Source organism: Hyperoodon ampullatus (genome assembly GCF_949752795.1).
Source record: "Hyperoodon ampullatus genome assembly, chromosome: 7".
In the NCBI taxonomy this organism is placed as follows: domain Eukaryota; kingdom Metazoa; phylum Chordata; class Mammalia; order Artiodactyla; family Ziphiidae; genus Hyperoodon; species Hyperoodon ampullatus.
Genome location: NC_136920.1, coordinates 101766851 through 101781880, shown reverse-complemented (window position 1 = coordinate 101781880; position 15030 = coordinate 101766851). Strand labels below are relative to the sequence as shown.

Here is a 15030-nt window from a genome sequence, read left to right as displayed (position 1 = left end):
ATTACTGTTGAAAAAACTATGGAAGGAAAAGTAAAGTAACAGAAAGTGGCAGAAAGAACAGGGGATTTAGAGTCAGACAGACCCAGGTGTGAACTCTAGGTGTGACACTTACTTAGTTCCATGACTTTAACAACAGTCAACCACAGAATAAACATGATGACGATACCAATACGGAACACTTGCAACTTACCCAGGTAATAAATGCCGGTCTGTCTGACTCTAAAAACTATTCTCAGGGCTTCCCTAGTGGCACAGTGGTTGAGAGTCTGCCTGCCAATGCAGGGGACACGGGTTCGTGCCCCAGTCTGGGAAGATCCCACATGCCGCGGAGCGTCTGGGCCCGTGAGCCATGGCCGCTGAGCCTGTGCGTCCAGAGCCTGTGCTCCACAACAGGAGAGGCCACAGCAGTGAGAGGCCCGCGTACCGCAAAAAAAAAAAACCAAAAACACCCCAACTATTCTCAATGATTTAGAGAGATGATATGATAGAGTTAAGGAAAGAGGAATTGACAATTTGGAAAATATATTTATAAATATATTTGATGAGACACTCAAATTCTACTGCTTCAGCATTACAACATCTAGTGCATAAGATGCTGTTTTGTTTGTTTTCCTACTCATTACTCATGAACAAAATATTGCACAACTCCAAAGGTCACCACTCACATTATAGTCTGTAAACTTTAAGTGATCGAGTCACAGGTATCTTTAAAGTCAACCATCAGTAGCTATAGTCACAAAGTAAAAGATTAAAAAAAAAAAAGTCTGTAAAGAACTACCGGTTACAAATTGGTCTTTTTCATTCACACCCATGAGGATCACTATGTAGAGATGAATTTACTAAACTACCGAGGTGTCACATGTAGTCGTTGTTGAATCTCCTTCCTTAGCTGGGACTGCATTGATGCTACCTGCTGCTGGGTGAGGGCCTTGTCACAGGTCTGGTAGGTCAATCTATAGCAGAGGCTGACCTGTTCCGTCTTTGGATGCTGAAAACGACTAAGGAATTGTATGGATATGACAGTGTCCTGTGACACTGCTCGGGCCACAGTGTGAAACTCTACTTCATCAAATCTTTTCTTTGTATCTAACCAAAAACTAATATCATGCACATAGTATGGAGGATATAGGGAATAGCTTTTAAAGGGTTCTATTTTCCCAGGGGCAAAATTCTTCAGGAAACGATTATCAAAGGTCCACAACATCCTCCAATCAGAGATACCCCAGACAAGCATGGCTAATAGGTCCAAGTTCATAGACACACACACAAAACACTGGTCTTTGTGTATGATGCTTGTAGCAGATGTGGTAACAGACCCAATAATCAAATCCTTAACACAATCTGGGCCAAAATTTTGAGACTTCACAGTAATCATATAATCTTCCCCAGGTGGTTGAAAGACAAATTCCACTGAACTGCCCAGCTTAGAGCCCTTGAGCAATGTCTGGGTCAGAAGGCTATCTAGAATGCCCTTCAGATGATCCAGTAGTGACTGAAGACAGCCATCCTTCAGATTTTTATTAAATCCAAGGATAAACAAAGTCTCATGAAATGCTGGCATTGTGAAAGGTGAGATGCGGCACTTCTGAAAGACAGGTCCACTGAGGATGTACAGAGAACCTGGGAGGAAGTCTGGTGCTTGGATTAGAGCCTGAACATGAACTAGAAGAGAAGGTCTAAGGCAGACCTTGGCCTGGCCATACGTTCCTTCCTGAGCTTCTTCCTTACTGTCTCTTCTAGGGTTCTTGGGAAGGCTGAGTTCTGAAAATGACACTAGAAAGTCCTCCATGTCTTGTGTTGTCCCACCAGTCAGGGACTCAAAATTTGAGTTATCTTCACGGAGACTAATCCAAAAGGCAGATGATAGGATGTCACAGTGGCAGGAAGTGAGAAGACTGGTGTCTCCCTGTGGCAGCAAAGGGGAAGAACACTTCAGCCTTTTTAGAGGGAAAGCTTTCCCCAATTCGGCAATGAGTTTCTCATTTATGGTTTTGATAGGATGATATGAAGGTGCTTCTAGGAAACCCCTGTTTAAACACACACAAAAATAAACTTTTTAAACTTAAAATTATTAATAATTATAACGTAGCTAGAATTAAAAGCACAAATAGCTGTATAGAAAAGAATGATCCTTAAGTTGATCCGGAAAGGAAACAAAGAAATCATCTACCATAAAGAGAGATATCATGTGTTTCAGAACTCTGACAGCCTACAATATACCAGAAAATATGACAATTTTTTAAAAAAATTTTATTAGAGTATAGTTGATTTAAAATGTTGTATTAGTTTCAGGTGTACAGCAAAGTGAATCAGTTATACATATACATATATCCACTCTTTTTTAGGTTCTTTTCCCATATAGGCCATTACAGAGTATTGAGTAGAGTTCCTTGTGCTATACAGTAGGTCCTTATTAGTTATCTATTTTATATAGTAGTGTGGATATGTCAATCCCAATCTCCCAATTTATCACCCCATCTTATCCCCTGGTAACCATAAGTTTGTTTTCTACATCTGTAACTCTATTTCTGTTTTGTTGATAAGTTCATTTGCACCCTTTTTTTAGATTCCACATATAAGTGATATCATATGATATTTGCAGAAAATATGACAATTTTTAATTCTAAAGAGGCTTGTACAGGCCAGACTGACAAGTATTCACAGCATGACATCATTAACAATTAATGTGGCATCCATTCAATGTATGGTTGCCTGATTATCAAGCCAATCAGGATACAACTAGAGATAGAAGTGATTTCTGGTAAAATCAGGTTACCTGTGCAGTTTTCCTACAAGTACTTCTGGTTCTAGAAAAGAAAACCAGTGGTCACCCAGTTTGATCCTGGAAATTCTTGGTTGCAAACCTTCATAGGGTAAGCTCCGGGTGAAGATATGGTTCAAAGCACCTTCTACATGAAAGGACTTATCTTGACTCCTGGCAAAATAGACAGCAATTATTAAGACTGTCATTATTAAAGAAAGCAAGTACTTCTAGAGACTGAATCAAGAAATAGACAAGGAAAAAGTATGTCTCTGAGATTTTTTTTTATCATTAGTGAGAGAGGTGGAAAAGGCTTAGAACTCTGTTATTACTTACCTATATCCAGTGCACTTGTACCCTGGCACAGCCTCACAGCTGAAGGGATGCACATCACTTAAAATGAATCCCCCCAGAGCTGCCATAGCAACCACTTGCCAACTGTTGTGCCATTCTCTCATGGGCTTATCAGCAGGAGTCCCACCTTGTCCTCTACACAATGCCACATGGACTTCTCCTTCCTCTGCAAGAACATCTGCACAGCTAACGGAGATAGGGAAACACTAGCCGTTTATCAGAAACAAGTAGAAGTTACCATAGGAGTTAGCTGTATATATATGGTTTGGCTGTGAAATAGTTAAAATCCAATCATATCTATTTGCAAAGGTCTATTAGACTTCAAACATGCAAAAAAAGTAGCTGGAAGTAAACAAGAATTTAAATTCAATGTTCAACTCATAACTGATACTAGTGGCTGACAACAGAGTTATCCAACGTTGTTTTTGTATTGTTCATCTATATCTCATTGAAAAGTCAATGTCTGTAAAGTTCCTATATGTGATTCAGCGATCAGGCTGTTCTTCCCCACTTAGAAAGTTATTCTTTTCACTCCCCTCCTGCCTGTTAACTTAAAATACGGCCTCTGTGAAAAGTTTCATGACAACTATGAGCAAAAGAGACCTCCATTAGTATCATGTGTTATTGTATAATAGTATAAAGCACTGTTTTACGTTCCCAATAATTTTATGAGGTAGTTACTGTTAACATCTTCAGTTTATGGATGAGGAAGCAAAAGTAAGGATCAAGTAAACTTAATCACAAAAATCACAAAACTATTAAGTGGTGGGTGGGGATTTGAATGCAGGCAGTCTGGCTCCTAAATTAGACTATACTACCATCATTTTGTATTATCAAAAATAGATGATCCTCCCTTTGCCGGCCCAACAGTACATTATTAGTACTTTTATTTAGCATTTAGGGTTAAATGTCTGCCTTTCCAACTAGATTGTGGGTTCCTTTGGAGCATTATATTCTCTGGTATGCCATATTTCCCAGACTAACATGTTTGAGTGCAGTAACAATGTAATGTACATCTTAAACATTTCACTTCTGAGTGCTCACCTCTGGAAAAACTTGGCAAGCAGTTCCCTGTTCTTAGCTACTCCAGCTTTGCGTCCACAGTGCGGAAAGTTAAAATAAATTCGATCAAACTCTCTGTCTTGCAGTTCAAAGGCATCTACCAGCTGGGTGCAGTCCACACCAAAGCGTACCTCGGTACCTGGAACGAAATATAGACAGAAGGATGTCTTAAGACCTGGAACGAGAGAAAACCCCTCCCTAACCTGAACCGTGAAAAACAACCCAGGTCTAGGCACACAGCAGGCTCTCTGTAAATGTCCATGTAAAGACCAAGAGCAACGCCCAGATTCCTTGAATCCCCACGTGCCCACCCTTTCCACTTTGGACGGTGCCACAGCTGGGCGGGGCTTCACGGAGGGGTGGGCCTCGCTACCTCGCTCGCGCAGGCGCTGCAGATTCTCCCGGGCCAGCGGATCCCGGGCCAAGTCGGCCGGGCGCTGGAGGCAGGTGGCAGTTATACTGGTGCTCGGATCCAGGGTCTCGCTCAGAGCGGCGGCGAAGGAGAAATTCCCCTCCCCAACCAACAGGAGGCGCCGAGGGGCCATGGCCTCAACGTACTCCCAGCTCGCGTTCTCGGAGGCGCTCCTTTTTTACGTCACTTCCTTCGCCGGTTTCTTGCGGCCCCACCTCTTCACCCGTCGCTGGTTGATGACGCTCCAGAGCGCCCGGTTGTCTTCACAGTCTGGTGCAGCAACATCCGAGGAGGAAGATAGCCGTGAGTGCAAAAGCAATACACCGACCACCCCGTCACCTCACTCCCTCACCCTATCGGAAGTGTTAAAATAGATGCCTTTGAACCATGAGCGACTTCGTCACACCTACATGAGGTCACAAGCAGTCACTAGTGCCGAGGGACAGGTCGAAGGTGAGACGAGTTATGAGTGAAGGAAGCAGGGCCGGGCTGAGGTCAAGAAGAGGTTGGGCTGTGTCCTGCATCCTGACACAGAGGATTTTCTAACAGCCTTCATCTCATCCGTGGAGGATGCACAGCAAAAGAGGCAATTCTGATTTAGTGGGATGCAGTGCTATGAATGGAGTAATTCAGGGTGCTGTGGGAGCACACAGAGGGGAACCTTACCAAGTTTGGGGGTGAAGTGGAAAGATTCCCTGGATGAAGTGCACCTGGATTGAAAGCTAAAGGGAGGAAAGTACACCTTACCTGAGTCAAGAAGAGTGAAGAGGCAGAAGGAACAATATATGCAAAAACATGATGGAAAAACACAACAGCTGAGTTTGGCTGAAATGTACTTGGAGGGAGAGTGGGTAACAGATGAGACAGAAAAGTTAAGCAGGGACCAGGTCATATAGACATTTTAACAACCTTGAACCTCTGAAAACAGTGGCCAGCCAGTGAAAGATTTTAAATAGGAAGATGACACAGTTCGATTTTCATTTTCAAAAATTCTGCTTTCCTATGGAGAAACGATAGGAGGAGAAAAAGGCTGATGGCAAGGAGGTCAGAGAGAAGGCTACTGCAGTAATGGAAACTAAGGCTGATAGTGATCTGAATTGGAACTTGGCAATGGAGATGGAGGGTAGTGGACTGATTCAAAAATCAACAAGACCTAGTGATTGAGAATGGATGTAGGGAGTTGAAAGAGAAATCAGAGTCTAAGATAAGCCCCAGGTTTCAGGCTTGGACCACTGAGTGGGTGGTGATGTCTGTCCTTACAGCCCCAGGGACGGTGTCATCTTGGTTTGCAGTCTGAGTACTTGGTCTGTTGGACTTTGTAGGACCAGCTACTCTTTAGTCATCATGCTGTTTGTTGACATCAGTGTGTGCATCTTTCTTCACAAAGGCACATGGTGTGAGAGCAGTTACCTTTAAACCTACAGTGTTGGCTTTGTCGCTACCTGTGGAAAGGTGGGTGGGTGGTGACTCCCAACTCATGGCCATCTGGTGATCTGGGTGATCTATATTCTTTCTTTGCTTGGAGAACTGGGAGGGCCAGGTTTGGTAACATCTCTTCCTTTAAAGAACATGGAACGGCAGAGCAAGGTTTTCTGTCACTCTACTATAAAATCTTCAAACAACACAAGCTCCTCAACTTCAAATGACTCAGCTTCAGGGAAGGTATTGTCTTGCTCCTAAGCCAAGGGACCAGACTCATCTTTTAACCAAAAGTAAACATGGTTAGGCTTCTGATTACTTATAAAAAATTGAAATTCAGACATCGGTCATCTGGTATGTGCAAAGTACTATTGATTAGGAGGGTAGACAGAAGGAGAGGATATGGTAATGAAAAAGACACAGATCCTGTCCTCAAGGGATCATTGTAGGAGATTCCACATTTCCTTGAAGAACTCTAACATATGGTATAAAGTTATAAATATATAAAGATGTGAATATAAAGTTCTGTGTGAGACAAGTGAAAGAGAAGTTAACTTGAGGGAAGGCATCATGAAAAGGGAATGCCACATCCTGAGAAGTGACATTTGATCTGGGCCCAGAAGGAAGGAAACTATCATTTATTGATCATTTATTATATTATCTAGTTATCCAAGTCTCATTTCTTCCTGTCCTCTTTGATGATAGCAATACTCTTAGTCCTTAAATTCCTACATCTCAAAATTACCAGAACATTTTCTAGTTCTCCATATAGTATTGGGGGTACTGAAGTTCTCCTGTCTTTTGTGGGGGGGACATTTAATCTATATAGTCACCTACGACTGCTGATTGAGAGGGCAGGTCAAAGGATTCATGAACTTGGAGAGAAAGAAACTGAACCACAACAAACTGGGAGGAAAGCCTAGATTGATAGAAGGTGTTATGTTATGCTTGGCGAAGGAAGAGATAGGGATGCCTTTCCTCCTCTCTGGTTTGTGCAACAAGCTTTTCTATTCCTGCCTTTTCCCAGAGACAGTTCCTCACCTCTTTCCTTACGAACCCACACTGTGGCAGCCTCATTAATGCAGATGGCCATGCTGAAGTGTGGACAGATTGGGATGATATGTCCAAGTTTTTCCAGTATGGATGGAGATGTACCACTAATGAAGATGCCTATTCAAACCGTACCCTCATGGGCAACTGGAACCAGGAAAGATATGACCTAAAGAATATCGTGCAGCCCAAACCCTTGCCTTCCCAGGTAATTGAACTTTCTCTTCTTTGTTTCCTTCTGTTAGAAAAGGAAATACCAATGGCAATTTGAGAGGCAGGAATCTGATAACTTCCAATGCTGCGATCTCTCAGACTTCTGTTCATTGAGTGGTTGGGAAAGGGCAACAGTCCTCAGCTGGAATGCCTATCCCACTTTACTATCAAGTTGACCATCATATTATTGTAAGGTAATGAAAGAATGGGTAGCATGCTTTTTCTCTTGCTTCTCTTTGGACTTCATCAATCTACAGAAATTATATATATATATATAATGTTTTCTGACTCAGGGTAGCTTCTTCCCTGGTCCCTGCCTACCTAGACTTGTTGTTTATCTGCATCTTGCCCTTAAATCTCCTAAATAGACAAACCAACAAAGGATGTGAACATTAGTAGGATATAGGCTAATGACATATAGACTTATAGTCAATCTAAAATATGACACAGCCTGTTAGAATTCATGTCATTGTGTCCTGTATTTCCCATTATTGGTTATAGACTCCTGTATTTTTAATCTACTACTTTTTCTTTGCAGTTTGGACACTATTTTGAAACGACATATGATACAAGCTACAACAACAAAATACCACTTTCAACCCATAGTAGGTGGCCTATTCTTTTTTTTTTTTTTTTTTTTTTTGCGGTACACGGGCCTCTCACTGTTGTGGCCTCTCTCGTTGCGGAGCACAGGCTCCGGACACGCAGGCTCAGCAGCCATGGCTCACAGGCCTAGCCGCTCCGCAGCATGTGGGATCTTCCCGGACCAGGGCACGAACCCGTGTCCCCTGCATCGGCAGGCGGACTCTCAACCACTGCGCCACCAGGGAAGCCCTGGACTATTCTTTTTAATTCTTATATTCTCAGGACCTAACTCAGTGCTTGGAACATAGAAGGAACACAAATAAAAGTAAATTGAATGAATGAATAAGTGAATGGATGAGTGAATGATTTCTCCGTTTTCTCAATTTTGACAGGATTCACTGTCTATACCCTCACTGTCTATTCCCTCAGAAATAAGAATGAGATTGGTTACTAAGACTCCTTCTCTTTTCTCTTCCCTCAGGGTATGAGCGAGAGCCTCACTGGTTCCCAGGACATCAACCTGAGCTGGTTCCTCCTCCATACAAATGCAAAGAAAAGTCAACTTACATGAGTAGCTATTCAGAGCCTCAAATTGAGCATCACTCTGTGTGTGTGTGGAATCCTAATAACTGCCAATTTCAGAATCCATGATTCTAAGAAAGAATAAGAAGTTTCATTTTTCCAGTGTAGAATGTAGGAAGGAGCACATTCTAAGAACAACTAAGAATTTAGCTGACTGTAGCACAATTTCACTCTCTGAATAAATAAAGCACAAAAAATATTCTGTATTCCTTTTTTTTTTTTTAAACCAAAATTTAAATGTCAAATTTAAGTTAATTATTTCTACTCTTAGGTCTACATTACGGGTGTTGTAGGAAGGCATTAAAAAGAATTATTTCTCTCAAATCTACAGCCACTCTGCTTTTCCCTCCTTCCATCAGGGGCGGAACTGCAGAATCCATCATGACTTAGAACACATTTGGCTAGATGCTTTCTGGATGTGAGCCTGGTAGTCATGGTCAGAGAGTTTACATTTACTGTGACCTTAATAAATATATCCCCTCTTAAGGACTAGAAAAAGAAAAATAACTTTTTATTATTATAGAAGATTTAAAACATACAAAAGTAGACAGAATAGTATAAAGAACTCCCATGTACCATTACCCACCTTCAACAATGGTTATTACCAATCTTATCTATCCCTATCTACTTTCTCGATTTTTAAATTTTTCTCAGAAATTATATTATTTCATCTATAAATATTTCAGTTTATATCTAAAAAAGATAAGGATTGTCCATTTTTTACTCCCCCACAAAAGTCACCGAAGAAAAGTTGATCAAACAAAACTGAGTTATTTATGAAGTCTTTGGCAAGGAAGAACCTCAACTTTACACAGTCTTGTTAATGATTGAAAAGGGTAATGTTAGGGTAGGGTATTTTTAGGAATTTGGGATGACTCCGCTGCTTTAAGATGGGTCTTTCCTTGTGGGGAACTGGCAGCGATTGAGAAAAGGTTGTGAATAGTTTAGGGTTGGTGAACACTGGGAGACAATAGTCTTAACATGACTAAACATCAGTATTTTCCAATCTTTTTGCTCTCCTGTTTAAGGTAACAATATAATATTTGGGAGATATCTCCCATATATTACCTCCCAAACCTTCATTATTTTATGTCATGGGTATAAATATGGAATTTATGTTATATATGATGTTAGGTACTGACAGAGTTTTATTTTTTTTCTGTATGGCTATCCAGTTGTCCCCATATTAGTTATTAAAAAGACCATACCTTCTTCACTGCACTTCAAAGCCATTTTTATTACAAATCAACTAACTGTGTATACTTGGAACTGTTTCTGGGCTCTCTTACATTCCATTGGCCTATTTGTCATTTTTTAAAATCCCATCTTAGCTACAATGGCTTAATTACCTCACTATCTTAATTATGATAATTGTATAAGTCTTAATATCCAGTAGATCAAATCATTTTACCTTGTTTTTCTTCAAGAGGGTCTTAGCTATTTTTGACCCTTTGCATTTCAATATAAATTTTAGGATCAGCTTGTCAAGTTCCACAAAAAGATACTGTTAGGATATTGATGGAAATTGCATTGTATTGTCAGATCAACTTTAGAATTTGTGTTGTCTCTTATTAATACTAATAATTCATTGGTGTGTGTTCCTGCAATATGAATATTTTATAGGCACATGTTTTAAGTTTATATGTTATATATCTGTCCTATACCCTAGGTATCCAGCATATTTTTTAACATCTTTATTGGAGTATAATTGCTTTACAATGGTGTGTTAGTTTCTACTTTATATCGAACTGAATCAGTTATACATATACATCTATCCCCATATCTCCTCCCTCTTGCGTCTCCCTCCCACCCTCCCTATTCCACCCCTCTAGGTGGTCAAAAAGCACCAAGCTGATCTCCCTGTGCTATGCGGCTGCTTCCCACTAGCTATCTATTTTACATGTGGTAGTGTATATACGTCCATGCCACTCTCTCACTTCAGCCCAGCTTACCCTTCCCCCTCCCCATATCCTCAAGTCCATTCTCTACATCTGCATCCTTATTCCTGTCCTGCCCCTAGGTTCTTCAGAACCTTTTTTTTTTTTAGATTCCATATATATATGTGTTAGCATACAGTATTTGTTTTTCTCTTTCTGACTTACTTCACTCTGTATGACACACTGTATGTCCATTCACCTCCCTACAAGTAACTCAATTTCGTTTCTTTTTATGACTGAGTAATATTCCACTGTATGTATGGGCCACATCTTCTTTATCCATTCATCTGTCAATGGACACTTAGGTTGCTTCCATGTCCTGGCTATTGTAAATAGAGCTGCAACGAACATTGTGGTACATGCCTCTTTTTGAATTATGGTTTTCTCAGGGTATATGCCCAGTAGTGGGATTGCTGGGTCGTATGGTAGTTCTATTTTTAGTTTTTTAAGGAACCTCCATACTGTTCTCCATAGTGGCTATATCAATTTACATTCCCACCGACAGTGCAAGAGGGTTCCCTTTTCTCCACACCCTCTCCAGCATTTCTTTTTTTTTTTCACTTTTATAAACAGCATTTATTGTACAGAGTACTCTGAAGGAAGAAAAATATGTACAGCCATTTGTTTTCATTAATACATTTCTATTCTGTCCTGCAATACTGAAAAGGCGGAATGTGGCACAAAAATAACCCATAGGAGTTACAAATTAGAAAACAACACTTTTAAAAAAGATTTTTACTTTTCTGGTAGAAATATAAAAACTGTGGTTTATGGGGAAGAAATTAAACAAAGTCCAATGGATTGTTGAGGTGGCTTTAAAAGTTTTGTCCCTTAAACCAACTTGTCAACAACAGTAAGTGTTTAAAATCTAAATATAAATAAACGGGCAGCGCTGCCCAAATAGCAGCACAGTTCGAGCAACTTACAGTAACACTTCGGTGTTCTCTGTGCAGAAATAATACCCCCTCCCTGGCATCCCTATGGGGTACACATGCAGGAGAGCTTCACCTCGTGCTGCAACCCACAACCAGACATCCATCCTCTCATCACATGGGGCCGTCCACAACACCACTAATTGTACCAGAACTGATTTGTTTTAATAAAACAAGTGGGTGGGGGAGGCAGGAGTACATGACAGCCATTATGTTGTCTTCCTGAAATCCTTTAGAATAGGGTAGATGTTCTCAAAGGCTTCATAAATTTCTGCTCTGACTTTAGCACCTGTCAATACAACTTTTCCAGAAACAAAAATAAGGAGAACAATTCTCGGTTTGATCATTCTGTAGATTAAACCAGGAAATAACTCTGGCTCATAACTACTGAACTGTTGGTGGGTAAGCACAAGGCCTTCTAACCTTATAGGGAACTTCACGTCACAGCTCCCCACCATGTTCTGAATCTTGAAGTCCAAGAATTTAGCTGGAAAACCCAACTTCTGTACAACCCTGGCATATTTTCTTGCTGCTAGTCTGGACTGTTCTTCACTCTTGGCTCCTGTGCACACCATCTTCCCAGAACTGAATATCAGTGCAGTGGTCCGGGGCTCTCTTATTCTCATGATTACAGCAGCAAACCGCTTGGGATTATATTCAGCATTCCGGGCACGAAGTGCAATGGTCTTTAGGTCAAGTTTACAGCCAAGATTCGCTGTGGATACAATATTTTGCAGCTGCGGCACAATCCCAGAGCTCTCCGAGGCTGGCATGGCAGGGGTAATGGGGGTCATGGGAGTCATGGGGGAGGGATACAGGGGAGTGGTGCCCGGCAAGGGTGCGGTCGTAAGAGTCTGTGAGTGGAAAAGCTGTGGTGTCTGGCCGGAGGCCCCCTGGGTTGCCTGCTGGGAGGTCGACTGCTGAACGGCTGCCACTGCCGCCTGCTGCTGCTGCTGCTGCTGCTGTTGCTGCTGTTGTTGCTGCTGCTGCCTTTGCTGTTCTTCCAAAATAGACAGACTGTTGGTGCTCTGAATAGGCTGCGGAGTCAGTCCTGTGCCATATGGCATCATCGGACTAAAGATAGGGATTCCAGGAGTCATGGCACCCTGAGGGGAGGCCAGGCCCTGGGCATAAGGTGGGAGGCTGTTGTTCTGATCCATGAGGTTCACTTTCTTTTTGGCAAATCAAAAACCTTTGGACTGGGAATCACCTCAGCATTCAGTCTTTTCCTAGAGCATCCCCAGCACACTCTTAACGACTTCCTCAACTCTCTGGGTTATCTTCATGCACACCAAGAAACAGTGATGCTGCTGGAGTCACTGCTGAGACAACTACCGGTCGGCGAAAACGAAGTTAAGCCGCAAACGGCCGAGGCGCCCGCTACTGGCGACCCTTTCTGACTCTACAGAACTCCTGGCTCCCTTTGTTAACGTCACTTCCGCCAGTTCCCGCCAGCATTTCTGGTTTGTAGATTTTTTGATGATGGCCATTCTGACTGGTGTGAGGTGATACCTCATTGTAGTTTTGATTTGCATTTCTCTAATGATTAGTGATGTTGAGCATTCTTTCATGTGTTTGTTGGCCATCTGTATATCTTCTTTGGAGAAATGTCTATTTAGGTCTTCTGCCCATTTTTGGATTGGGTTGTTTGTTTTGTTTTTTGTTTTGTTTTGTTTTTTATATTGAGCTGCATGAGCTGCTTGTAAATTTTGGAGATTAATCCTTTGTCAGTTGCTTCATTTGCAAATATTTTCTCCCATTCTGAGGGTTGTCTTTTCGTGTTGTTTATGCTTTCCTTTGCTGTGCAAAAGCTTTTAAGTTTCATTAGGACCCATTGTTTTTTTTTTTTTTTTTCCATTTTTCTAGGAGGTGGGTCAAAAAGGATCTTGCTGTGATGTATGTCATAGAGTGTTCTGCCTATGTTTTCCTCTAAGAGTTTTATAGTGCCTGGCCTTACATTTAGGTCTTTAATCCATTTTGAGTTTATTTTTGTGTATGGTGTTAGGGAGTGTTCTAATTTCATTCTTTTACATGTAGCCATCCAGTTTTCCCAGCACCACTTATTGAAGAGGCTGTCTTTTCTCTATTGTATATTCTTGCCTCCTTTATCAAAGATAAGGTGACCATATGTGCATGGGTTTACCTCTGGGCTTTCTATCCTGCTCCACTGAACTATATTTCTGTTTTTGTGCCAGTACCATACTGTCTTGATTACTGTAGCTTTGTAGTATAGTCTGAAGTCCAGGAGCCTGATTCAGCATATCTTTTATTGTGATAAAATATACATAACATAAAATGTACCATTTTGGGACTCCCCTGGTGGTGCAGTGGTTAAGAATCCACCTGCCAATGCAGGGGACTCAGGTTCAAGCTCTGGCCCAGGAAGATCCCACATGCCACGGAGCAACTAAGCCCATGAGCCACAACTGCTGAGCCTGTGTGCCACAACTGTGGCCCAATGCAGCTCTAGGTGCACACCTAGAGCCCGTGCTCCACAACAAGAGAAGCCACCACAATGAGAGGCCTATGCACCGTAATGAAGTGTAGCCCCAGCTCGCTGCAACTAGAGAAATCTGTGAATTTTAGGGTGGGATTTTCTATCTCTGCAAAAAACATTATTGGAATTTTGATAAGAATTGCTTTGAATCTGTAGATCACTTTAGCTAGTATTGATATCTTAACAGTATTAAGTTTTCCAATCTGTGAACATAGATGTCTTTCCATTTATGTCTTCTTTAATTTATTTTAGCAATGTCTTATAGTTTTTAGTGTACAAATTTTTTGCCTCCTTAGTCGAGATTATTCCTCGACTATTCCTCGAATGTTTTATTCTTCCTGATGCTATTGTAAATGAAATTGTTTTCTTAATTTCCTTTTTGGATTATTCATTGTTAGTGTATAGAAATGCAACTAATTTTTGTGTGTTTGTTGGTTTTATATCCTGCAATGTTGCTGAACTTGTTTATTAGTTCTAATTTATATTTTTGGCGAAATCTTTAGGGTTTTGTATATGTAAGATAATGTCTTTTGTAAATAGAAATAGTTTTACTTGTTTCTTTCCAACTTGGATGCTTTTCTTTTTCTTGCCTAATTGCTCTGGCTAGAACTTGCAATAATATATTGAATAGAAGTGGTAAAAGTGGACATCCCTGTCTTGATCCTAGTCTTAGAGGAAAGGCTTTCAATCTTCACCACTGAGTATGATGTTAGCTGTGGGTTTTTCATATATGGTTGAGGTGATTTCCTGATACCTACAACTGAGTTCATAATCTTCAGTCTCAAATTTGCCAATCTTATATATTTCATATCTTTGTGAATTCCATAGTTTTCTTTTATGTGTCTTAACCACTCTTTCTTATTTTTAATATTACATATTGCATAATAAATTCACACAATTGTCAAAAACAGAAAGCAAGGAATTATTTTGAATCCCCCTTTGTCATCCTTCCCATTAAAACAGATACCAAGCCCTATAAATTCTATCTCCACATTATGTCTTGATTATGTCCCTCTTTGTTACATCTCTATTGCCTTTGCCATATTCCACTTTCCCATTATTTCTTGCTCTTACCCTTTTGGTTGATGTCTCTATTTTCCATTTTGGTCTGTATTTATCAATCACTATATTGCTCCCAGATTAAGTCTAAAACTGCCGAGTGTATCATGCTACTCTCTTGGTTAAAATCTTTCATGGCTTTTATAGCCTTCAAACTCCTTAGCAGG

The 15030-nt window shown here is 40.8% G+C and overlaps 3 protein-coding genes across 3 annotated transcripts; 1 reads left to right on the top strand and 2 right to left on the bottom strand.

Moving 5' to 3' along the window:
* Nucleotides 1-844: 844 nt before the first annotated feature.
* FDXACB1 (ferredoxin-fold anticodon binding domain containing 1) lies at nucleotides 845-4722 on the bottom strand (the record flags this gene model as incomplete). The annotated part of the gene is made up of 5 exons (XM_079707660.1): nucleotides 845-2027; nucleotides 2777-2935; nucleotides 3098-3301; nucleotides 4160-4316; nucleotides 4551-4722. The coding sequence occupies 5 exons, from the start codon at nucleotides 4720-4722 to the stop codon at nucleotides 845-847; spliced, it is 1875 nt and encodes a 624-aa protein (XP_079563786.1).
* A 1436-nt stretch (nucleotides 4723-6158) lies between these two features.
* CFAP68 (cilia and flagella associated protein 68) lies at nucleotides 6159-8637 on the top strand (the record flags this gene model as incomplete). The annotated part of the gene is made up of 4 exons (XM_079707920.1): nucleotides 6159-6251; nucleotides 7036-7266; nucleotides 7810-7876; nucleotides 8338-8637. The coding sequence occupies 4 exons, from the start codon at nucleotides 6159-6161 to the stop codon at nucleotides 8505-8507; spliced, it is 561 nt and encodes a 186-aa protein (XP_079564046.1). The 3' UTR covers nucleotides 8508-8637.
* Nucleotides 8638-11516: 2879 nt separating this feature from the next.
* Nucleotides 11517-12467, bottom strand: LOC307056297 (TATA-box-binding protein; the record flags this gene model as incomplete). Its single annotated transcript, XM_079708928.1, has 1 exon — nucleotides 11517-12467. The coding sequence occupies one exon, from the start codon at nucleotides 12465-12467 to the stop codon at nucleotides 11517-11519; it is 951 nt and encodes a 316-aa protein (XP_079565054.1).
* Between the last annotated feature and the right edge of the window lie 2563 nt (nucleotides 12468-15030).